At 37.0% G+C, this 27,320-nt stretch overlaps 1 protein-coding gene across 29 annotated transcripts in view; it reads right to left on the reverse strand.

Moving 5' to 3' along the window:
- Positions 1–27,320, reverse strand: part of LOC138349700 (low-density lipoprotein receptor-related protein 2-like) — a 381,514-nt gene that overhangs the window by 91,764 nt on the left and 262,430 nt on the right. For 22 of the 29 annotated variants that reach the window (XM_069310661.1, XM_069310640.1, XM_069310638.1 and 19 more), the window contains 5 exons: positions 22,127–22,237; positions 14,237–14,347; positions 8,200–8,307; positions 7,897–7,995; positions 4,145–4,261 (listed from right to left, as the gene is read on the reverse strand). In XM_069310661.1, coding sequence (XP_069166762.1) covers positions 4,145–4,261; positions 7,897–7,995; positions 8,200–8,307; positions 14,237–14,347; positions 22,127–22,237 — 546 coding nt within the window. The remainder of the gene's footprint in view (positions 1–4,144; positions 4,262–7,896; positions 7,996–8,199; positions 8,308–14,236; positions 14,348–22,126; positions 22,238–27,320) is intronic. The other 7 variants (XM_069310664.1, XM_069310654.1, XM_069310647.1 and 4 more) reach the window with 2 other exon arrangements.

Consider the following 27,320-nt stretch of genomic DNA (forward strand, 5'->3'; position numbering starts at 1 on the left):
ATCTAGGACTCTTCCTTGACAGATGTAACATAACAATCACAACACCAGAAAAAAATCTCTCTGAAATGCCTAGACTCAAACTAAATCTGTTTAAACACTATGCAAATAAAGGGACGTAGTCTATGGAACTCACTCCCTAATGAATTAAAAGGCTGTCCAACCTATGCTCTATTCAAAAGTAAAACCAAAAAGTACCTAATTTCATCCTCATAGTTTCCTACCTAGTGCTTCAAACTCTCACTATATCTTGTGCTACCTACTACCCCAAAATATGTGCCTAAGCCTTAAATACAACTTCACTGTTGTATTCACTGCCATCATCTTATATCATTGTTGTTATGTTGGATGCACATTTTATTGCAATGTACCTAGAAATAATCCTTAAATTATGCTACAATGTACCTAGAAATAATCCTCAAATTTTCTTACAATGTACCTGCTAACATTTTTCAGTTTTGCTACAAATTACCTACTTAAATTTATCTGTTAGATTAAGGATCTGCCCAAAACGTTGTGTGTGTTAGTTGCTTTACAAGAATGTAAAATCATCAATGATATATACTCTCAAACCCAATGTACTTTCCTGTATATATATACATTATATATATAAATAAATAAATACATAAGTTAGGGTCTTACATAGGCAGTGTGTATATGGACTTTAAAGCCTCCTTGTTTAGATTCTTAAATGATGTTCTCATGTTAAATTCTAATATACTACTGGTGTCAGCCTATTCACATGAGCTTCTGATGTTCAGTGTTGGGAGTAGGTAGCTGACCATGATCCAGGGACATCTGAGAAAGCCAGGAAAACTACCACTAACAGAGACCCTTGGAGAGGACACATCCAAGCATCCCTGGTACAAATGCTCTGAAAGGTATATAGACATCCCTCCACCACATACCTGAGGAGCCATCATGAAACTAATGAGAATAATGAGAACAGCCCTGCCTTGATCTTTTAGCATTAGCTGAACCCTCAACATTGGCCAGAACCAGCAGAAAGAAGAGCAGTCAATTGCTCATTGGCAATTGATGCACCAGCACAAGTAGCTACACCACAAGTCCGAGGAATTCCAACCTAACCAAGCTTTCCATGACAGGCTTTGAGAGAATGATCCATGATCTGTTTTTTCAGAATAAAGACAAGATAGGAAAGGATGAAATAAATCCCTCCCTAATTAGTTTGGCTAACTGTTAGCCAAAGATGATACCATGTTTTACCACATGAAAAGATTGCACATGATGTTGCTGAAAATGAGAAAAAAGAGAATGAAGATGAGTATGATACCAAGTCCTAAAGAGTAAATTGTTGTAAACATTTGGAACAAATAGACAGGCGGCTTGATTCTGCTTAAAATGTAGAAGGTGGCAAATTTCAGAATAATTTGTGTCCTTAAGAAGGTTAAAACCCTCATTGCAAACATAAAATCAATAAGGCTCTGGTTAAAAGTGACAATGTCAGACTCTCAACAAGCCATTTGCAACTTCGGAATCAAAAGCGAGACCGATACCATAGTTTGCACAGAGTATTTTTATGGAAATAAGGTGCCGGGTTTAGACTGTCATCATCCTTCACTGTTCTTATGATTTTGGTCACTAGACACAGCAGCTCTTACAAGAGGTAGCAACCAAATGCTCCAAAATATAACATATCTATGTACTGTATCAATTAAATATGCACAGCCATATACTAGAAATTATAGAACTTATTTTACTCATGAAGATTCAATTTAAGTAAGTGCAAGTATTTAATTATTACTATCCACTGGTAAAATACGTATACTGCCGGAGGGTAGATGCGAGAGCTACAAAGATTTCAGCCTACCTTGAAAAATTTAAGGAAATACAAAAGGGTTCATATAAAAAAAATTTTAATTCATATTCAAAATGCTCAGCAAGCTGTTAAAATTAAAAAAAAAAAAAAATCCAGCATTAAATGTAATATAACGCCATTTTCTGGGTGAGCCCTGGAGATTCCCTGGAGCTATCGGGTTAATGTGTGATATATTTGACCGGGTTGTTAATCTAAGGGGTTCGACCTACCGGGGACCACGAGCCAAAAACTGGCCCCATCAGAAAGGCACAGGCAGCAATGGCCCTGGAAAATTACCCTGTGGTTGGGGATTTTCCTCATCTGCTATCGACTGGGGTTAGGTACCCAGAAAGGTAAGCATAACTAAACAAACCCCACATGGTAAGAAAATTACAACAAAAAACAAAAAAAAAGAGAGAGATAGAACTCCCTCCAATCCCAAGAAAACAAGCAAACGTCACACCCCACTGCCGCGCAGCTTGTCCGTGCAGCCCTCCCCTCCCCGAGCCAGCTACCCAGCACTCCAATTCGGAAGCTAAGCATCCAACAATACAAAAAACTGCCAACCGGCAGGAGGGAGCGGTGCCAAGGAGCCTCTAGGGCTCACCCAGAAAATGGAGTTTCATTACATTCAATGCTGGTTTTCTGTAGGGAGCCCCATTCAGCTCCCTGGAATACATAATCAAAGATAAGAAAAGGAGGGACTTACCTGGGAGGCGGTCGCCACAAACTCCTCAGCTGGAAGTCGAGACAACTGGCTGTAACTTACGACCTAAAAGCAACACGGTAATGCCCAGGAGCAGGAACGTTCAAACCAGCATGAGGGAGGCTGGAACTCTGAAGACAATCAATAGGTCACAGAGCCCCAACGGTTTTCCAGGGCTCGTAGACTGACTGCTATGGGAAGCCCGGGCAAGGTGTTGCTAACCGGTTAAGACCCAAAGCAAGCAAGGGGGAGATCAAAACAGTGAAACCCCTGTGACGTGTACAATCACGGGGGGCCTAGCAGAGGGCCACTAAATTATTACAAGTATAACGATAGCCACACCAGACAGACCTGCACCAGGAAAGAAAGACTAGAATAAAAGAAAAACCCTGCAAAAGTACAACGTCCCCCAGAGGAAACAGGAACTGGCCGCCATTTTGACAGGCAGGCTGCGCAACACCTTGACGCCTCAACCAGCACAATACCACTCCCTACCCAAGGCCAAACCAGGGCCACGAAACCCCAGCTGGACCCAAGGGTGGGGTAAATGACAAGCAGCAAAAAACCCCTACGAAAATGGTTATCCCAAACGTACCAGGGAAGGGAACTCTAACAAGCAAGGGGAGTACTCACAGGGCACCTAGGGAAGGAAGCCACTAAGCGCATGCAGCCCCAGCAATGATGAGGAACACTTAGCCATCACACACACCAACACTGCAGAGGTCGCCACGATGGCAAAACAGGGCCTTGGAAATCAAGACCAGAGAAGACGTCCACCCCGGACCACTTTAGCTAACGAACTGGAGTGCAGGATAGTTGGCATGGGGAGGGGAGGACTGTGTGGACAAGCGGCGCAGCAGTGGAGTGTGATGTTTGCTTTTTTTCCTTGGGATTGGAGGGAGTTCTACCTCTCTTTTTGGTTTTTACTCATAATATTCTTACCATGTGGGGTTTGTTTTGTTTTGCCTACCTTTCTGGGTGCCTAACCTCAGTCGATGGCAGATAAGGAAAACCCCCAACCACAGGGGGTTATCATATCTTGAGGTTATCTTGAGATGATTTCGGGGCTTTTAGTGTCCCCGCGGCCCGGTCCTCGACCAGGCCTCCACCCCCAGGAAGCAGCCTGTGACAGATGACTAACACCCAGGTACCTATTTTACTGCTAGGTAACAGAGGAATAGGGTGAAAGAAACTCTGCCCATTGTTTCTCGCCAGCGCCTGGGATCGAACCCAGGACCACAGGATCACAAGTCCTGCGTGCTGTCCGCTCGGCCGACCGGCTCCCGGGGGGGTTGGGGTGGGGGAGGGTGGTCCGGGGCTATTGCTCCCTGCAACCTCCCTGAGCAGGCCAGGGTCTGGCTCGTAGTCCCTAGGAGCTCGAACTCCTTAGACTAATGCCCCGGTCTAATATATCAAACATTGTCCCGATAGCTCCAGGGAGCCGAAGGGGCTCTCCACAGAAAACATTCATCAAATGGCTTACCCTGTATTGCAATCCCCCTACATTTTATAAAAGCTTGTTTTTATATACAGATACAGTACATAAAAAGTTCCAAGCCAGATCTAAAAATAACACAACCCACCTTGTGAATTCATCACATTCACTTTGGTTAGATACTTACGAATACAGTGTAATTCATCAAGCCCATCATTACAGTCCCTAACATAATCACAGACTTTGTCATCAGGTAGGCAAGTATTACCACTGTCACATTGGAACATGCCTGACCCATCACAACCTGCATGATGAAGTGTATACAAGCATACTCAATAAATTATACTGTATGTTGTATATTGAATTATTATTATTATTATAATATATATTATATATATATATATATATATAAATATATATATATATATATATAATATATATTATATATATATATATATATATATATATATATATATATATATAAATATATATATATATATATATATATATATATATATATATATATATATAATATATATTATATATATATATATATATATATATATATATATATATATATATATATAATATATATTATATATATATATATATATATATATATATATATATATATATATATATATATATAATATATATATATATATATATATATTAAATTAATGATACAGTATATATATATAATTATATATAATTATTATATATGATCATGAAAATGATTCTAAGGTTAAAGAAACCTCCAATTATGGTTTTAAGTTATAAGAATATTAAGTCTTAACAAATATTCCTGATAGGCATCATGGTATAAGGTAATTAACTATATTCTGTATATATTTACAGAATGTGTAAATGCAGTGCAACCCAAATTTACCCGATTTTTCCGGTACAACCAGGTGTCCAGTAAAGACAAATGTGTGGGTATTTGAGGACCGGGCTAGAAAGGTAGGCAGTGGAGACGTTTTGGGAACCTCAATCACGCAAAGAATGCTTATAATGTATCTCTTGGCTTCCGTTCCTTTACAAAAATGTTCCCCTTTCTATAATATATATACCTGCTTGATTGGGGTTCTGGGAGTTTTTCTACGCCCCTTTATATTTTACTTGTGACAATAAACATACGATTTCCACCACATTAAACTTATTTTTACAATGGAATTGCTTGGATTCGTTTATTTGGGGAAGTTAAGCGATGTAAAATTTACATCACTTGTATAATGCAAATTTATTTATAGCTCCCTGCATTACAAACCTGTCAATTTATGATTTTTCTTACTTCACGGTAAAATATTGTGAACGAGTTGATAACATGTACAGTACTGTATATGTAAAGGTAAGGTAAGTGAATGGGGAGGTGTCTGGCTCTGCTGCCCCTGCCAGCCTACAAATTTTTCCTTAAGTGGCCAAATTGTATAAAATTATGATATATACATGAAAATGAACACATTATTAATGATTACTGATTTAATGAGCATTCCATTTATCCTATATTTTACTTTATTTAAGGCGAGATAGCTGTTATATAGGTTTAGTGGCTCACACAGTGGTAACTTTTTCTAGCAGTCGGCTAATTTCCCATCATCTAATTCACTGGTATTAGCTGGGTACCATGCCACCTAGTTGACACATGGTAAAATATTCTATACATGTAAAAATGACAGGAAAACTTGGATGTACTGTATTTGCATTTGACATTCTGGCGAGGGAGGGTTTGAAAAGGAAAAGGCGTGGCATCAGGCAGCCTGCCTCAAGCACTGCCAATAGCTAAATATGCTAATTATTCAGCATTTCTCTACGGACCAGATACAGTAAATGCTATCCCTATTTTAAACGGGTGACAAATAAAATGGTTATTAACATGAAATTTATGAATGCACTTTATTCTAAAGCCTATTAAATATTGTATTTCTACAATATTTCACTTTATTTAAGGTCAGAAAGCTTGGATAGGTTATTTTTTTTTTTTTTGCTCGAGTTGTAAATGTAGTAAGAGCTCAATAAATCAAATTCCAGTAGCCTGAATCTTCGGGTAACCAGAATTAATTCACGTTCATTGTTTTCAAGTTAATGGAGGGAGTAACAGGGTTACTGGTGGGAGTTTACTTGGCTACTAAACAGAGTGAGAAAGAGGGTAAACAATGGAAGCAAGTTAGCAACAGGAATAAGAGATCAGTACATGGCTTGAGTAATCAGGCTGTGAAACAAAAATTTTAGTGTTATATTTTGGACATGCCAATAAGAAAATTGGCTAAATTGAAGGTTCAGCTAACTCAAATGAGGGTGGGCCACATGTAATTCAGACAACTGAACGAAGACAAAACTGTGTTCTGACAATGTATCAACTCGCATACTTACTCCACACAACAATGTTACCTCACCACTTTTGGAGGGGGGTAGAAATAGCCAAGCTACTCTATTCCTTTGAACTGTATTTCTTTCTTGTCTCAATAAACATACTTGAAGCACTTTTGGCATCCAATTAAATGCTATTTACACCTGACACTTTGAAACTCTGTATTTATGAATTTTTCTTTATTTAGGATAAAACATTTCATTTTCTTCTATCTTTTGTTATATTTACAGAAAGACAGCTCGTACAGGCTCACTTGGTTAGGAAAAACAGAGTTGTTCCAGTTACCTTTTTTAAGCTAGTGCTGGCCGCTGCCATGATGACCTGGGTTTTCAGGAAGCAGTCAGTGCATGAATCAATAAACTATCTTAAAGTTAGTAAATTGACTGGAAGATGGAGTTATTGATTTATGATTAACCCAAGAAGTTAATAAACAAAGAACCGATAAACATGGGTTGCACTATGCATGTATATATATATGTGTGTGTGTGTGTATATACAGTATATTATATATATATATATATGTCGTACCTAGTAGCCAGAACACATTTCTCAGCCTACTATGCAAGGCCCAATTTGCCTAATAAGCCAAGTTTTCATGAATTAATTGTTTTTCAACTACCTAACCTACCTTACCTAACCTAACCTAACTTTTTCGGCCACCTAACCTAACCTAACCTATTAAGATAGGTTAGGTTAGGTTAGGTAGGGTTGGTTAGGTTCGGTCATATATCTACGTTATTTTTAACTCCAGTAAGAAAAAATTGACCTCATACATAATGAAATGGGTAGCTTTATCATTTCATAAGAAAAAAATTAGAGAAAATATATTAATTCAGGAAAACTTGGCTTATTAGGCAAATCGGGCCTTACTTAAGACCCGATTAGCCTAATAGGCCGAGTGATTTTCTTTATTTTCAAAATATTGTTTCTAATAGGTTTATTTGAAATATTAATATTATATAATGTTAAGAACATAAATTATTAACTTAGTTATGTTAGTTAAGGTTAGGGTAAGATAGGTTAGGTAAGGTAGGTTAGGGAAGGTTAGTTTAGGTTAGGTTAGGTAAGGAAGGGTTGGTTAGGTTCGGTCATATACCTAAGTTAGATTTAACTCAAATTAAGGAACTTAAGTCATGCATAATGAAATTGACAGCTTTATCATTTCATGAGAAAAAAACACAAAAATATATAAATTTTGTAAAACTTGGCTTATTAGGCAAATTGGACTTTGTAGGCCAAGAAGTGCATTCTGGCTACAAGGTATGACATATAATCAATATACAGGTATATATCTACATAGCTATATCTATATATATATATAGACAAACATACATACAAAATTATGATTCTCATTGACCTGTTTATTCTCTGACAAAGCTAACTTGCAATGACATCGCATTAGTCAAAATCACAACACACACAATAATAAGTAACAATGAATTTTCACCACTAGTGCAACACTATACACAGTATTAGCAAAACAATGGTAAATGTTCACTAGGAACTTTTCAAAGGTGTAAGGCATTTATGGATTCAGAAAATCAACTATTAATGGAAACAGAAAGACTTACAGTCCAACTCGTCTGTATCACAGTCTTGTGTCCCATCACACAAACTGTCCTCAGAGATACACTGCAAGTTCGCACAGTGGAAAGCGCCCTCTATACAGCCTAAATTAATTTAGGAAATTTAAGAGCACTGCTCAATACTGTATTTAAAATTATCAAACAAAAAACTGTACAGTAGTTATTTTTTAATAAATTTGTATATTCTCAGAAAAAAGTACCATTTACCACTCTGTAATATAGGAAATACAATTGGCATGTGTGTGTTTATGTACATACAGACACGAGATGCTCCGCTGCCACACTCACCTGGGCAGTTCTTCTCATCTGACTGATCATTACAATCAGGTAATCCATCGCATCTTAAGTCCCACTCAATGCACGAACCATCCCCACAGGTGTATTTATCTATACAAGCTGGTAGAAGTAGTCACACTAGTTAGAAGGACTATTCCCATTAGTGAACTCGCTTACTTCAGTTGTTCTCACACTTTGAGCACTGATTTAAACTGTGTATAATATTCTTCAATAAGTTGCAAAATTTTGATGATGGCAAAACATCAAGATATGGAAAGATATAATTTTGAATGCACACAAAATTTTCTCCAAGAAAGAAGCCTTACAAAAAATAAGAGCTACCGACACAAGACAGGAAAAAGCACACCAACGAACTTGGTCATACCGTGGACAGGAATCAACATGAAACACCAAAAGTTACACAATCCATTGAAGTAAAACATTTAAGATTTGTTTCGAATCCATGAAGTAAATGTTGTACTTCTTCATCAACTTGTATTGTAGTTAGTTAGAAGCAAATCAGCTGATAGCAGAAGAGGAAAAAGAAAAGAGATGAGGTGCAAATAAGTATAATTCTTATTTGTACTTAAACAAAAAAAATTGCATATTCTAATTATGTAAGTGTAGTTACAGGATGCGAGCTATGCTTATGGTGTCCTGTCTTCCCAGTACTCTTTACTATATAATTCTTTGAAACTACTTTAGGATTTGGCCTTCACCACTTTCTCACTTAAAACTTGATCCAACCATTTACCACTCTGTTTGCAAAAGAAAACTTTTAAATGAATAAATCCATAAGGGCCATGATGAGGGTTCAATAAGTTGTAACACCCCGGTTTGTGTCTCAGAGAGACTGCGGGATCCGTGTGTGAGCAGTATCAAACCCGGTTGCAATTCTTATACCATGTCGTATTGCAGTCGATTAAGGCGCGTCTGGGATCATCATGGACATAAGTTCGAACCCTCATCACAGCCCTTGTGGATTTATTTATTTGATATATCATGCTATTGTGATCTGTGTGTGTATTAAATTGTAAATGTTTTTTTGGCACCTTTTATTTCCTTATCTATGACCTCTTGTTCTTGAGGTTGCCAGGTTCAGGCATTTTTATAAGTTAATTTGGTCTATTTCTGTTATTTTTTAAGTGGTGATCATGTCGCCTCGCTTTTTTTTATCTACAGTACTAGTTTTGGCAAAGTTAACTGATCTTGCCTCTCTTCATAACTCTTGTTCTTCAGTTCTAGAAGCCATTTTGTTGCATGCCTTTGCACCTTTTCCAGTTTATTGATATGCTTCTTGAAATAAGGGCACCATACAACTGCTGCATATTCAAATTTTGGTTTAACAGAAATCATGTTTCTTTAGTATTTAACTATCCATTTAAAAGCGATTCTGAAGTTGGAAAGCACAGCACATTCTCCTCGCACATTGTTCTTTATGTGCTCCTCTGGTGACAGTCTACTATCCAGAACCACTCCATGATCTCTTTGTCAGAGTTCTTTAAGTCCTTTCCACATAATTTGTAGATTGTGTGTGGTCTATTTTCTCCTATTCAACTTTCCATAACATGGCATTTATTCTCCACTACTTGGAGCACCATTTGCTATATGGTGCTCCAAGTGCGTATTTCATCTAGGTAAATTTCCTAAATTTAAACAATCACCTTGATTTCCTATCTTCCCTAGTAGTTTATCATCATCAGCAAACATGTTCTTATCAGCACAAACATGTTTTACCAGAATTAACTCTGTATTCCTTCTTTCAAATCATTTATGTATATGATGAACATTTCTGGCACAAGAACTAAATCCTGTGGTACAATACTCTGCTAGTAACACACCACCTGACTACACAACACTCAACACTTGTGTAGTCAGATACACTGCCATTAATTACCACACTCGCCTTTCTGTCAGTTAGAAAAAGTTTCATCCATGTCTGCAGTTTCCCTGTCACCCCTCCAGCATGTACCAGTTTCCAAAACAACCTCTTGTGTGGGACTCTGTCAAAAGACTTTTTAGGTCCAGATAGACACAGTCAACCCAACCATCTCTTTCCTATCGAATCTCATTGGCTCTATCATGAAAACTAAGTAGATTTGTTACACAGGATCTCCTTGTTTGTAAACCATACTGTCTATTATGTCATTACTCTCCAGGTGTTCTACCAATTTGATTTTAACTACTTTTTGTAGGGTTATGACTACCATAGTTGTTAATGATAACGGTCTAAAATTTAGAGGGGCCTTCTCTGCTACCATTTTTGTAGATTTTAATTATGTTTGCCTTTTCTATATATCTGCAAATTTCCTGTGAAGGAAGATGTCTGGAATATTAACACTTTCGCGCTTTAGATTAGAGATAACTCGTCGCCGTTTTCTCTTACGATTCCGCATAACAGCCTAGTTTTCTCGTCCATCGAAAAAATATTTCTATAAATTCCATTTTTTAACCGAAATGGATGGGGATACTTTTGTTTTGTAGGGAATTTATTTGCTAATGTTTTGGTACCAGAATGAATATTATATCACAAACTTCTATGAGTAAAAAAAAAAATACACAAAGTATGTTTGGGGGTGTGGCGAGCGTGTGGCAGTGGGTTCCCTTTAGCCGTTGATATATCCAACACGTGGGAAATATTTGTATGTGTTATGTATATGTCTGTGTAGGGAATTTTACTGCGATCACTGTCATACAAATTATAAAATGTTTCAACAAGTATAAACATGACAAACATCAAACGAACGAAAACAATGCGTTCGTTTCTGCCGCGAACGCATACTGAGCGACGTGGTTCTATATTTGGCGCTTCTCTTACACATGCTTTGTACAAATGTTATACAGTTCATCTTATAGAAAATTTTATTGCGAACACATTGGTATAAAATAGAAATACGTACATAGAAAAGTAGGGTCAGGAAACGTATAAACTTTCCAAGCATGATTTCCCCGTGTTTTCGCCAGTGCGCTCGCGGCTAACTACTCTCCACTTCACACACTCTTGCGGGTGGGCAATTACCTATATTAAACATTCATATGCATATGTCCGTGTAGAGAATTTTATTGCGATTCCAATGATACCAAAATTAGCGATGTAGGACAACTGTAGGCTTCGCAACCATTAAGAGAGTGGAAACATTTTGTTGCTGTTTGGCGCTCTCGGCGAGTGATCTGCATAGTTTTTTATTTGGTGTTGATACTCCTTATGCTTGGGCGGCATTTTATAGGTATGCTCTTATAGACAATTTCATTGCGAACACAGTGATACTAAATTTAAATACGTGCGCCTTCAATTATTGTCAGGACAGTCAAAAGAGTGTACACTTTTCGGTCTTACCGCGTAGGCGCGCGAAGTGCCGAAAGCATCTGGGGTATTGTTTTTTTTTGAGCGCCGAGAGCGCGAAAGTGTTAAGTGAAGTTGAATGATCAACTCAGTTGAACATTCTCTCAACACCCAAGGTGAAACTATCTGGTGCAACTGCTTTATTTCTTCATGACCCCTTGAGTAATTTTTCCACTTTACCTCGAGACATCTCTATGTACTCTATGGTGTCCTCTGGAATTGTGTCTAGTTCTCTGAAAACCTCATTTTGCACTAACATTTTGAAACTGTTCATTTAGGTTTTAGCACATTTTTTTTTTCCTTTTCTAAGAATCTGTTCCCCCCATTTTCACTCTCTGGATTTTACCCTTTACCAGCCCATCCTTCTGTTTTGGTAGTACTGGTACTTATAGTAACGATGAGGACCATATTATATATACCGACGTACAACGAAATTAGAAAGTAGTAATCTCAACTACTGAGTTGGACTAACTGGAAAACAAACTATTTTTTTTTTACTTGTGTTGCTTTGTCAAACTAAACTAACCTATCCTAACCTCCCTAGGGCCTAATACACGATATCCAAGGACTAATATAGTACATGTGTGTGCTATACTAGGCCTAGGAATATTTAAGTTTGTTTTAGCTTCATTTATTTTGAAAGAATTCCTTACTCGTCAGTGTACTACTATCTAAAAGCTAAGAACGTACGAATTCTGACTATTGACGACCGTCACAATAGGTACTATCTAAACAGGAGGATGGGTTGCCTTTACATGCTGCTTGCTTTTAATGAATTTATAGTAGAGGCCTCGCTCTCTCTTACATTTGTCCACTTCCCCTTTCTCAAAATTCCTTTCTACCTCTCTCCTCACTGCTGAGTATTGTATTGTAGACTGGGGTATGAATATAATTTCTTTCTGCAGTACTAGGTCCTTGTTGAATGCTCTCTTGGCAATGAGAGCCTATACCCACCTATACCAAGTTATATTTATTGTGCTCTCATTCCCCCCAAGTTATAACTGGGGCATGGACCTCATTTCTACATTTTTGTGACGACGTTCTCACACCAAGTTCTATTAACTTAACAGTGAACTCATCTCCTACTTTATTTTGGCAAAGTTTCTCACACCCTAGGTTGTTTTGGCAGCTAAGTTCTTGCATTTTAATTAACTTATTACGTACAGTACTGTGTATTTCTGCTCGAACAGAACATTCTTTCATTTCAAAATACAGGCGACGCTGGACATGCCAGATACTCTTGTAAATTTTATGGCTAACCGAGGGCACTGTTTTTCACTGTTACTTGTTGACATTAGTAGTTGACATGGTGTTGAATGATACTCTACAATAAAAATTACAACTGTACAAGAAAATATCATTCAACAATAATAAAATATAACTTGACAATTGTTTTACATTCATCTTTTTAGTATGTAGGGTATATTTAACTCTTAAAGTGCTGCTTTCTTTCAAAGTTGTCACCTCAACATTGTAAACAAAAATATATGTTTTGGTGTACTGTACTGTACTTGTATTTTCTTATGAAATAGCAGATCTGATTTTCTATAGATGGAAAAATGTAAAAACATATCTACCCTTATTTTGGTCTGAACAGTGGTCAATATTCCTTCTGGCATTCATCAGCATGACAATAGAGATTGGAGCCAGGACTCATCAACCGATTTATTTATTTTTTTTTATTTGTTAGATTATTTAAGAAATATATTCAGAAGTAAGGAATCTGTATGGAAAGGTAAAAAGAACATCAAAATAAATTTATACGATGAAGATTTTTATGCTGGTCTAAGTAAGTGCTACGATCATATGATGATGGGAGGCCAGAAACTGATATCCATCTGACTCCAAGTTATTGTGTGGCCTCCCATGCCTGCCGGGAGACATCATTACTATATTTGCATCATTGGTATTCAAACATTGATACAAAATCTAAAACCATCATATGATGATAACAACACTGCACTAAATCAACACAGGATGATGACAGCCCCTTAACCCTCAAACTCTGCACCCAAAATTAAGAAAACTTCCTGGTGCGCATAAAAAAAAAAAAATTCCTTTCTACATCATAAAACATTTCTTTCTGATGATGGGAAAAAAATTCTAATCATTCTAGTTTGCCTGTAGTGAGGTGGAGAAATGCTAAAAACTTCAAATTCTGAGAATTAATTTTCAAGTTAACTATTTGTAATAGATTTCTCCTGGTCACTAATATCTTCCAGATCATACAAGTCCTTCAAATTTCACACATTAAGGGTTTCTTGCATGGGCGTCAGTAAATGGATGGTGATGCACCCAACATGGTGCCAATATTTTTACTACTCCCAGAAAGGAAGCCAATATTTTCAGGATTTTTTCCAATATGGCAAACAATTGCCAAAGGTCCCTAGTGTTGAATGATATTTATATAGAATTTTTACGAACCTTTAAAACTCCTACAGATGATAGGGACACCAGCCCCTATCACTTGAGTGCTACAGCAGTAGTTTAAGGGATAAGAGTTAATTTAACTCCATGAAAGTGGGAAATGGGGTAATGCTGATGATGAATGTAACTACAAGTGTTAAAGCAACTATTTAAACTACTGCATAATATCCAACTTATTAAAAAGAAAATACCCCTATAAAAATAAAAACAGCAATTAAAGACAGAAGAGAAAACAGAACAACACATCTATCAAGTTATTAAAATTAGTTTAATACATACGACAGTTGACAGTTTCATCAGTTCCATCATCACAGTCAAACGTGCCGTCACAGCGTTTCTCAGGTTCGATACACATGCCACTATTACACTGGAACTTGGGAGCTTCACAGGCTGGGGGAGGTAGTAGCCAAGATCCATATGAACACCAAAATGCAATACACTACTTTCTAACATCTCAAGGTCCATTATCAGTCACTAAAACCTGTACATTTCTTAAAAAATACCACCACTCACAACAATAGTGATACAATCTTTGAATTTCCATAAGCTCTTGGTAAACAAATATTAAAATTCTATTCAAACAAGTTAGGTATAAAATCAGAAAAGAAACGTAAGTATTATGGATGTGCAATAGAAATGTCAATTGTTTGTTTATAACTTTTTTTCAACTTTTGGTTTCTAAGTTTTTACCTTAAAAACTTAAAGCCAACAATATTAATCATAAACTTAAAACCAACAATACTAATCATTGTGTTTTAGAATGAAATCTTAAAATGAAAAGTATATCTGAATGTACTGTACTGTACTCTCAAAGGTTGCATGGACGATGTTTTTAAGTAGGTGGTGAAATGTATCTGCATAGAGTATATGTCATACTGTATATGACAATCACGATAAGCACAGTACATTACAATGAGCAGTGTAAGTTTGGTCTTATAAAACAATGGGGAACCTGCTGTGGAAACAGTGTATGTAGCTTATATAATTTATGTAATTACCCAAGTGTAATTGCCTACGTGTAGTTACAGGATGAGAGCTACACTCGTGGTGTCCTGCCTTCCCATGTAAGAGAGACCCTTGTGAAGGGTATAATGCAGCAGAGAGAGAGAGAGAAACAACACTGTCAAATGTTGAAAAACAGCTTGGAACTTCATAAGACATATACATGAACTATTGGGAAATGTACATGAAACACGTACGTGCGTGCGTGTGTAATTACCTAAGTGTAGTTACAGGATGAGAGCTACGCTCGTGGTGTCCCATCTCCCCAGCACTCTGTCATATAATGCTTTGAAATTACTGACGGTTTTGGCCTCCACCACCTTCTCACTTAACTTGTTCCAAAAGTCTACCACTCTGTTTACAAAAGTGAATTTTCGTATATTTCTCCGGCAGCTTTGTTTCGTTAGTTTAAACCTATGACCTCTTGTTCTTGAAGTTCCAGGTCTCAGGAATTCTTCCCTATCAATTTTATCGATTCCTGTTACTATTTTGAACGTAGTGATCATATCGCCTCTTTCTTCTATCTTCTAGTTTTTGCATATTTAATGCCTCTAACCTCTTCTTGTAGCTCTTGTCTTTCAGTTCTGGGAGCCACTTAGTAGCATGTCGTTGCACCTTTTCCAGTTTGTTGATGTGCTTCTTAAGATATGGGCACCATACAACCGCTGCATATTCCAGCTTGGGTCTAATAAAAGTCGTGAACAATTTCTTTAGTATTTCTCCATCCATGTATTTAAAAGCAATTCTGAGGTTAGAAAGTGTAGCATAGGCTCCTCGCACATGTTCTTAATGTGGTCCTCAGGTGACAGTTTTCTAAAACTTGCCACTCTAGGGTCTCTTGTAGTGTCAATGAGCCTGGAACCAAGATCCTTAAGAAACCTTCTTGCACTCTCTCCTCATGGGCCTAGGGTCTCAGATTGTGTGTGCATGTGTGTGTGTGTGTGTGCGTGTGTACGAAACATTATTGGAACCGGGATGTTGGACAGATGAGTCTCGTTTACTTGGTCCTCGGGAGAGTTGTAGGAGGAGTCGCTTGTGTGATTTGTGATGACCTCCAAACAATAATGATCAGTGCATTGTACACCCATTTACAGTATACTATAGCAGTGCTTCCACTCTGTATTAGTGACAGGCAGTGTTAAAACTAAGTTTATTTATAGAACCTTTGGTGTAGGTGGTGTTTTGTGTTATCTTGATTATTTCACCCAGATGTCTGTAACACGTGGTCTATTCACCATCAACTGTGATCCCCATTGGCAGTGTCAGGACACTGTACTGTTAAAAGCCAAGCTACCCTTTGTAGTTATCAAGTTAGTGTTGAGTAGGGTAGCAACCTTAAGTCCCAGTTTGTGTGGATCCATTTGTCAATTCACCCCTAAGGCTTGTGTTTGCTGGAAGGTATCCCTCTTGATCTCAACACTCCTGTGAATTATCCTAGTAACCTCATTCCCCCACATCTATTCAGTGTAAAATAATCCTGTGGTGTTAAATCAAACCCTGTGTGAAATTATACCCTCAAGGTGTATTTCTTCTCCCATGTAGTCCGCTCGGCCGACCGGCTCCAAAGGGAGCCGGTCGGCCGAGCGGACAGCACGCTGGACTTGTGATCCTGTGGTCCTGGGTTCGATCCCAGGCGCTGGCGAGAAACAATGGGCAAAGTTTCTTTCACCCTATGCCCCTGTTACCTAGCAGTAAAATAGGTACCTGGGTGTTAGTCAGCTGTCACGGGCTGCTTCCTGGGGGTGGAGGCCTGGTCGAAGACCGGGCCGCGGGGACACTAAAGCCCCGAAATCATCTCAAGATAACCTCAAGATAAGATGTAGAAGAGATTTGATGGTTTTAGCTCCAGCACTTTTGCTGAACACATATATACAAGTACTGTTTGTGTATGTATGTATATACATTATAATGCTTCAAAACTAGAGTACATAGCTTGATAATTTTTTTTTAAATATTAAAAGTTGCATTTTATAACAGATGTATTGTCATTTGACATTTGTTTCCTTTGACATTGAAATGACATTGTCATTTTCACAAGAATTTACTTTAAAGTAATTTAAAGTTACACTTACTCTTACTTGTTAAGAAAATCTCCCAAGATATAAACAATAATAAACATCAATAGACAAAACTCTCTTGAGTGGTGGTGATGTAGAGATACTAGTGATCTGATAGATGGTAATAATTTGATGCAGTTGTGCAATCACTAACAACAAATGTGCTTATCTACTTTATACATTGACAATAATTAAAATTATATTGCAAAATAAAATTAATAACATTATGAAATTTAAAGATGCAATACAGAAAAAAATGCTATTCAACCCAAGATATTTATTTAATACAGTATAAGCATAGCATGCAATACTCATACTTGTTCCATGCAATAACTTTCATGATACTTTGTACAGTACTATGTATATTTTATATACACAGCACAATATTATATAAATACTGTATATATATATATATATATATAATAGTATATGTGTATGTGTAATTACCTAACTAATTATCCTACTAGTTACAGGACGAGAGCTATTCTCATGGTGTCCTGTCTTCCCAGTACTCTATCATTTGAAACTACCAGTACTGACAGTTTTGGCCTCCACCACCTTCTCACAACTTGTTCCAACAGTATCACTGTTTCCAAAGTAAACTTTCTAATGTTTTTTCAGCAGCTTTGGTCTATGACCGAAGCTAAGGAAGACTCTTGTTCTTTAAATTGCAGTTTTCAAGAATTCTTTTGTCAATTTTGTCGATTCCTGTCACTATTTTGTACATTATCACCTTTTTTTCTTTTATCTTCTATCTTTGGTATGTTTACCACCTCTAGTCTCTCTCCGTAGCTCACGTCTCAATTCTGGAAGACATTTAGTGTATGCACGTTTTCTAATTTATTGATGTGCTTCTTGAGATGTGGGCACCATGCAACTTCTATACTGTACTGTACTGTATATTATTTATTTTATTTTAGATTTCCAAAGTTCATTAACAATTTCTTTAATATTTCCCTATCCATGAACTTAAAAGTAAATCTGAAGTTAGTTAGAAAGTGTAGCACAGGCTTCTCACACAATGTTTTTTATGTGGTCCTTGTATGACAGTTTTCTTTAAAGCCTTTTCACGTAATTTCTAAGTTGTGTGTGGCCTATTTTCTTCCATTCCACATTCCATAATGTGGCATTTATTCACATTAAATACCATCTGTCAAGTGCTCCATACACTTAGGAGACATATATAGGAAGGTTTCCTGCTACCATTTTTGAAGACAAATTATCTTTGCCTTTTATCCATATATTTGCTAAGTCTCCTGTAAATAAAGATGCCTTAAAAATCAAATTTAGTAGAATGCTCAGCTCAGCTGTGTATTCTTTCAGAACTCAAAATGAAATTCCAACTGGGCTAACTGCTTTTTGTTTTCTTCATAGCTCTCTGAGCATAATTTTCCACTTCTCCAGGTAATTACCTCAAGATACCTCTATGTACTCTTTGTTGTTCTCTAAAATCCACATTGTGTCTGGTTCTCTGAAAACCTCATTTTGCACAAACACAATTTTGGTACTGTTCAGTTCGTGTTTCACACATTTCCTTTTCATTCTTTATGAATTTGTTCTCCATTTTCATCCTCCGAATTTTATCCTTTCCCAGCAATTTGCTTTAAATGTATTTATAGAATAGTCCTGGTTCTGTTCTACATTTATCCTCCATCTCTTACTCAAAGTTTATTTCTTCCCCTCTCCTCACTGCTGTGTAGCAATTTCTTGCTTGATTGTATTGCTGGTACATTTGAACATTAAGCCTCTTCCTATACTGATTCCATTTCTTCTTTTATCTCAGGACCTCTCACAATTTCTGTTGAACCAATTCTGGTCTCTAGTTCTGCACCTCAGTCGTGGTATAAATTTTGTTGCACCATCATCTATTTCACAAAATTTATGACAAAATTTGGCAAACAACTCATTTATTTGCAGGCGATGAGTCACAATAACGTGGCTAAAGTATGATGACCAGACCACACACTAGAATGTGAAGGGACGACGACGTTTCGGTCCGTCCTGGACCATTCTCAAGTCGATTGTGATGAAGTAGAGACAGGCAATAAATAGGCACGAGAGATGAGGAGCAAACCAAGGTGTAGTAGAGGGGCTAGTTGTAGGAACTGCAGAGGGCCTATTGGCCCATACGAGGCAGTTCTATTATAACCATTGAAAGAGAAGGAAAAAATAATGAGAAGAGGAAAACGAGGGAACGTAGGAGAAGACAAAGAACAGAAAAGAGAGAGAAAAGAGAAAGAAAGGAAAGAGAAAGGTAAATGGAAAGGGTAAGCTTATGTAAGGTCACGTTTGTTAGTAAGGTCACGAAACGTCGTCGTCCCTTCACATTCTAGTGTGTGGTCTGGTCATCAACTCATTTATTTCCTCACTTAACAACAAATCTTTCCAATAAAATTCATTAAAGAACTTACTAAGTTCCCCATATTGTCCTTTTTCAATTATTTAATTTTTCCCATTTTCTTCTAGATTAAAATGCATTGCATATATAATTTCAAAAGGACATGGTCGCTCTTACCCAAAGAAGGAAGATATTGAATGTCAAATCTCTCTCCTCCTTTCCTGGTGAATATATAATTCAGCATTGATGGAAAATCCCTGTCCCTTATTCATGGCCTGCTTAATGTGTTCATACATGAATGTCTCCAGGATGAGACTTACAAATCCACCAGTCCAATGTCCTCTATTCTTCCTTCATGGGTTTCACAGTCTATTGATATTGACTTCAAGTTAAAATCACCAAGTACTAACAATTGTGATTTATCTTTATCTGCTCTTACCATAATCTCTCTTGTGATCACTATGAGGCCATCCCATTTGTCATTTGTTTGTTATCCAGGTCCTCGTTTGTCCCATGTGTTGCTTGCGGGTGGGCAGTAGGCATTTATAGTACAGTAGTTTATCATCCTAATTACAAATCTCCAGTGCCATTATGTCATCTTCTAGTGGCTTGTCAGTTATTAATTTTCTTACCCTCAGGTGTTCTTTCACCAGCACGGCCACTCCTCCACCTTTTTTTAATTTTTCTGTCACATTTTCAAATGTGTCCCTTTAGAACACAACCTCGTTTAAAATATCCTCATGGGCTGACCATGGGAGCCTGACAGCTGAATGGACAGCGCTTCAAATTCGTAGTCCTGAGGTTCTGGGTTCGATCCCTGGTAGAGGCAGAAACAAATTGGGCAGAGTATCCTTCACCCTGATGTACCTGTTCACCTAGCAGTAAATAGGTACCTGGGAGTTAGCCAGCTGCTACAGGCTGCTTCCTGAGGGGGAAGGGCTGGATTAAAAAGGAGGCCTGGTCGAGGACCGGGCCGCGGGAACGCTAAGTCCTGAAATCATCTCAAGATTACCTCAAGTTCTCTCTCTTAATTCAACTGTTTCATCTTAAGCTGTATTATAATGTTTAGCTCGAGTATTTTTTTTGTCTCCATTTATGTTAGTACAGTATATACAATTTTCAGGAACATGTTCACATTCACTTTGTCTTTTACTCACCCTTCCACTCATGGTTTTACTGGTTTGGTTTCAAGCACCATTACACAGGCTTCCCGATCCCTATCACCTTGTAGAAAAAAAAATCCCTTCTTCATCCCAACCCTTATTTAGAGATTTTATACGTTCATAATTACTTTAGAATTCACTAATAATAAAATTATTAAAACTTACTATACTGAGTTTTGAATACACAGATTAAGAAACACTGTACTGCTTTTATAAGTAATGTCTGTATTTAACTATCTTTTAAAACTAAAGAATAACTTTAAATTAAATCCTTAAATAAGGGTTCTGGTAATTAGTTACTACCTGATAAGTCAACTCGTTTACTAACTATACAGATGAGGTAACTTCCTTGAGACAGCTGTATTATCAGCTACTTCAACAATATACAGTATTATACAATCTTAGTCAAATTCAAATTCACAGTCAAAAAATATAGCCAACAGCAACACACTCAGTAGAAGTTCTTAATGTTTTCAACACCCACATTTCATTTCAATATACACCAGTATACTGTATATCAATGCACTCTATGGTCTACCTCAACTAATTCAATTGCCATTTTTTATATATCCGGTATATTTCTTTACCTTTATTACAACGATGAATGCAAAATGCCTTCCACAAAATTATTTTAGCAACTACTTTATCCTCATTAAAATCAGACCCAGGTATTTATTCTGTTTTGAGAGTATGTACAAAGTAGGAATGTAGCATGTAGCATAATAAAACCTTACTAAACACAATATGGCTTTAATAAATGCTGAGTTTATTTATTAAATTGTAGGAATGCCAAAAGTATGAGCTTTATTTTAAATCTAACTCATTAAACTATGCAACAAAAAGCTGTAAGAGCTTTTTTTTTATAGATAAACAGAACAAATGGTAGCTACTAGCTGGCAGTAAAGCCACCTCTTATGTATAAAGAGCCTATAAGAAACAATTTTGAAAATTGTGCAAAAATATATCATTGCTCAAACCCTTCTATAGTACTTAAGTTTATTTATTTTGTTTACTTAAACTTTCATGTTGTAAATAACAAGTCAATTTCTATCCTAAGATGTTTAAGATTCTATTCATGTAAGTAGCTCTGGCGAAGTATTGGAACCTCTCAATCACAGCACCTATCTCATCCCCTTGTTTCTCCCGAACCTAAACAGTTTACAGATACACAAATCATTGTTTCAAATTCTTAAAATAACTTTAATAAAATTCTTTGATCTGCTCTGAACACCCGCTTATGAATGTGCCCTGTATATTGTACTGTATCATGTCCTAGGGATACAACTTTGATTTCTACAGAAGTTTAAATTGCGTATATATGTACATGCAAATTAGCATTATGTAACAACTAAATAGCCATCAAGATGCACAGTCCTGGCATTTTAATATAAAAGTGTTCATAAAAACTACATTAATCAGTTCATTAAATGATCAAAACTGCATCAGAATATCAGATGCAATTTTATGTTATCTGATGACTACTGTGTTGCTAATCTACTTACTTTAATCCGGCATTTCCCAGTTTGGTGTCTTAAAATAATTGTCCAATCTAACAGAACTACAGAAAAGAAGTAAAGTGAGTAAACAAAACAATTGAGTAAACACATACGACATGCCACTTCGTCCTCGCCATCCCGACAATCTGTTGCAGAATCGCAGCGCCGGAAATGTTCTATGCACTCACCACTGTTGCATTTAAACTCATCAGATCGACATGTAACTGAAAAAAAAAACTTGTGATAATATTCACAACAAATATAGGCAAATTATAATTAAAAATATTGTACTGTAAACCTAATGTGGGCAAATACACAGTATACTCTAATGATTAAAAAGACACTATACATACGTACATATTATATATTTCATTCACTTGGACAATAGGAACCTTGAACTACAGACCACACATGCAGCAGCCTGCAGCTCTACATACTGAGCCACAGGCTATGATTCATGTGTCAGGCTGCAAGCAGCCACATCTAACAGCCTGGTTGACCAGATCAACTAGGCTGCAGGGACCATGACCCCCAGAATCTACACAAGATAATCACCCCTTAAAAGGAAGAATTCCAGAGACACCTATTAACTGCTGTCCAAATGGAACTTTTGGCCTTTTCTGGGGTGCAACCTGGCATGAAAGTGGTAGGTGATCCACATCCTAGTTATATAAGTTGCTAACCCTGTATCATGGATATGCCCGGGTCAACCTGGGCACTCTAGATCTGACCATATACTTGTGTTTTTTGTCTTTTGATTTTTGTCTGACTCACTCACTCACTCACTCACTCTCACACACTCTCTCTCATAACAGTAAGTGCTCATGTCAGTATGTTCTTATAATTAATGAAATATACAGAGAATAAAATAGTTTCCATTGGCTTTGGAGCTGTGATAGGGTCATGTGCTTTATGCTGTTACTGGCACATTGTGATAAGAAAATTTGTGTTAATTTTCCCGAGATCACTACATAATGTTTCATATTACTACAGTATAAGAAATTAATTTTTTGTACAAATATTTAGCCAAGTGTTGCTGGCACCCAGTGCCAAAACCAGTCATGGAAGTCAGTAACCCAAGTGTAGTTACAGGATGAGAGCTATGCTCATGGTGTTCTATCATCCCAGTCCTCTCTTACCTGATCAACCAGGCTGCGACTCATACGTCAGGCTGCAAGCAGCTGTGTCCAACAGCCTGGTTGATCAGTCCGGCAACCAGGAGGCCCAGTCGACGACCAGGCCGCGGGGACGCTAAGCCCCGGAAGCACCTCAAGGTAAGGTAAGGTAAGGTAACCACCTCTGTCATATGACTTTTTGCAAGTACTGATGGTTTTGGCATCAACCAGCTTCTCACTCTACTTCATTCAACCATCTACCATTCTGTTTGAAATTCTCTTGTATTCACTCTAAAGAACACAGTTTTAATTAATTTAATCAGTCCCAATAATTTAGATATTATATTGAATGAATTATAGCAGTAAAGGATCTTTGCATGCTCTCCAGGTCAGTAATTTCTCCAGTTTTGAATTGGGCTGTCAGTGTGCTATAATATTCCACCTTAAAGAACACTGGTGTCTTGAAAAGTATCACCGGTATGGCATCTCTGTTTGAAAGGTTCTTGTTATCCAACGTGTTATTTTTCTGGCAGTTGTGATGGCTACTTTACAGTATTATTTGAAAGAATGGTCTTAACAACGTCTTTACTCCCAGATTTTTTACATTGCTTTTTCATTTTATGGTGTGATTTGACTAAACTTTATATGTGGTTCAAGTTTTTATATTTGATTTTTTCCATAGCATAGGAGCTGGAACTTATCTACATTAAGCATCATATTTTCTGGGGCCCATTGAAAGACCTGATTTACATCAGATTGGAGGTTTACCATGTCCTCTATATTATTGTCTACTCTCAAAAATTCTATTGTCATTGGCAAAAGATGATAGAGTACTATAATTTTGTCCTTGTCTATGTCTGCAATGAGAATAAGAACAAGTACTAGAGCATGCACAGTACCCTGGGGAACTGAGCTTTTAACAGTGGATGGCTGGCATTTTGCTTTGTTGAGGATTACAGACTGGGTTCTATTTGTTAGGACATTGAAGATCCATCTTCCTGTTGTTCCAGTAATTGCTTTTGAGTACATTTCGTTTTTCAATATTACCATTGTTGCATCTGTCAAAAGCTTTTACAAAATCAGTGTATATTACATCAGTGTTATGCTTGTCTTCAATGGGATCTTGGGCCATATAATTGTGGTTTAGCAATTGAGAGGCATAAGTCCCCTGTTCTGAACCCAAGTTGTCTGGGGTTATTTAGACACTGTGATTCCATGTATTTTGTGATCTTACCTCTTAGCAATCTTTCAAAGAAATTCATGAACAATGTCTAATATGTCATCAACCCTGTATTAAAAAGTGATTCTGAAGTTGGATAGTTGTATATATTCTTCACACAATGTCCTTTATGAGGCCCTCAGTTGATGGTCTACTATCCAGAACCACACCTAAATCTCTTGTCTTTGTCGTGTTCTTTAATGCTTTTTCACATACTGTAGGTTGTGTGCACCTCTATTTTATCCTATTCCACATGGAATTTATTTACACTGAATTTCATTTGCCATGTGTTGCTCCATACACTAATTTTGTTCTGGTCATCTTAAAAGGTCAAGTTTCTTATCTTCCCTAGTAGCTTGGTATCGTCAGGAAATATATTCATATAACTGTGTTCCTCCTGGTAGATCGCTTATATAGGCAATGAACATTACTGGTGCAAGAACTGAACCCTGTGGTACTCCACTAGTAACATTTCTCCAGTCTGATACATTGCCTCATGATTACTAGCCTCACCTTCCTCTCGGAACATTTTTCATCCACGTCAGCAGTCTACCCGTCACCCCTTTAGTATGTTCCAGTTTCCAGAACAACCTCTTGTGAAAGAGACTGTCAAAAGCCTTTTTAGGCCTAGATAAATGCAGGCAACCCAACCATCCCTTTCCTGTAAAAACTGAGGCGTTACCACCAACACGAAGTGGATTTGTTACAAAAGGATCTGCCTGTCTGAAAGCCATACTGTGTTATTGGATCATTTCTCCCCAGGTATTTTACCCATTTGGTTTTAACTATTTTCTCTATAGTGTTTTGTATATAACTTAGGCACGTTGTTCCCTCAAGAATTCTGGTAACCTGACCCGACCATGTTGGGCCCGTACCCGACTGTAATCAGGGTGCAAAGTTGGACGAGGCTAGTATCAAGCATCAGGCCTCCAGCTTCAGGTAGACAGATGGGACCCAACAGGTACATAATAAAGCTGAAGAAAAACATTGTTAAACCTGGTTGTTGAACTATGCTTTTTTTTTTTTTTTTTTTTTTTTTTTTTTGAGATATATACAAGAGTTGTTACATTCTTGTACAGCCACTAGTACGCGTAGCGTTTCGGGCAAGTCCTTAATCCTATGGTCCCTGGAATACGATCCCCCCCTGCCGCGAAGAACCGTTTTTTCATCCAAGTACACATTTTACTGTTGCGTTAAACAGAGGCTACAGTTAAGGAATTGCGCCCAGTAAATCCTCCCCGGCCAGGATACGAACCCATGACATAGCGCTCGCGGAACGCCAGGCGAGTGTCTTACCACTACACCACGGAGACTGCTTACTGTGTTATTGTTGTTGTTAAACAACGTTAAGCATGTTGTTAAACAACGTTAAACATGTTGTTAAACAACGTTAAACATGTTGTTAAACAACGTTAAACATGTTGTTAAACGTTAAACATGTTGTTAAACAACGTTAAACATGTTGTTAAACAACGTTAAACATGTTGTTAAACAACGTTAAACATGTTGTTAAACAACGTTAAACATGTTGTTAAACAACGTTAAACATGTTGTTAAACAACGTTAAACATGTTGTTAAACAACGTTAAACATGTTGTTAAACAACGTTAAACATGTTGTTAAACAACGTTAAACATGTTGTTAAACAACGTTAAACAATGTTAAACAATGTTAAAAAACATTGTTAAACATTGTTAACCTGGTTTAATTTTAATTTTGCCCCGAGGGGTGAGTTTATTGGGTAGTTGTTAAACGATTTGGCGGATTATATTCGAAGGAAAATTAAGATTAGGTACCTGCCCGAAACGCTATGCATACTAGTGGCTTTACAAGAATGTAAGGAGTCTGCTATATATATATATATATATACAGTATATATATATATATATATATATATATATATATATATATATATATATATATATATATATATATATATATATATATATATATATGTTGTACCTAATAGCCAGAACGTCGTATTCGGCCTACTATGCAAGGCCCGATTTGCCTAATAAGCCAAGTTTTCCTGAATTAATATATTTTCTCTAATGTTTTTCTTATGAAATGATAAAGCTACCCATTTCATTATGTATGAGGTCAATTTTTTTTTATTGGAGTTAAAATTAACGAAGATATATGACCGAACCTAACCAACCCTACCTAACCTAACCTATAAAGATAGGTTAGGTTAGGTAGCCAAAAAAGTTAGGTTAGGTAGTCGAAAAACAAATAATTCATGAAAACTTGGCTTATTAGGCAAATCGGGCCTTGCATAGTAGGCTGAGAAGTGCATTCTGCCTACTAGGTACGACATATATATATATATATATATATATATATATATATATATATATATATATATATATATATATATATATATATATATATATATATATATATATATATATATATATATATATATATATATATAAATAAAACACCCCCACCTCTAAAGCCTATCCAGATCGTCCTTGAACGATCTCAAATCATCTGGAATTATTTCTGCCCAATCCCTGTATCGTTCGCAAATCTGCAAATATTGCTGCTCGATTCCGAATGCAAACCGTCCACATTGGTACATATGACAAACAGAGGTCCTAGGACAGAGCCCCGGGGCACTCCTACAACGGTTCATAACTTTGACCCAACTTTACCCCATACCAAGTCTCTGCTTCCTTTGAAACAATCCCACCTCTATCCAACGCCAAGACAGCACCCCAATAGCACGAGCCTCAACCCCTTCCAGTCTCTTGTGAAGCAGAGTATAATATATCTTGCTAAAATCGAAGTGTACAACATCACCATCCATTCCACCATCTGCCTCATATGCTGGAATAGAAAGCCAACTTGTCAAACATGAGCGGCTCCTTGAAAAACCCATGCTATGCATAAATCCCCCACCAATCCCTGCCCTCCCAAGATGTAGATTGTAACGAACGGCCTCCGCGACCATTGACTCCAGCAACCCTT

Source organism: Procambarus clarkii, chromosome 67 (genome assembly GCF_040958095.1).
Source record: "Procambarus clarkii isolate CNS0578487 chromosome 67, FALCON_Pclarkii_2.0, whole genome shotgun sequence".
NCBI classification, from domain to species: Eukaryota; Metazoa; Arthropoda; class Malacostraca; order Decapoda; family Cambaridae; genus Procambarus; species Procambarus clarkii.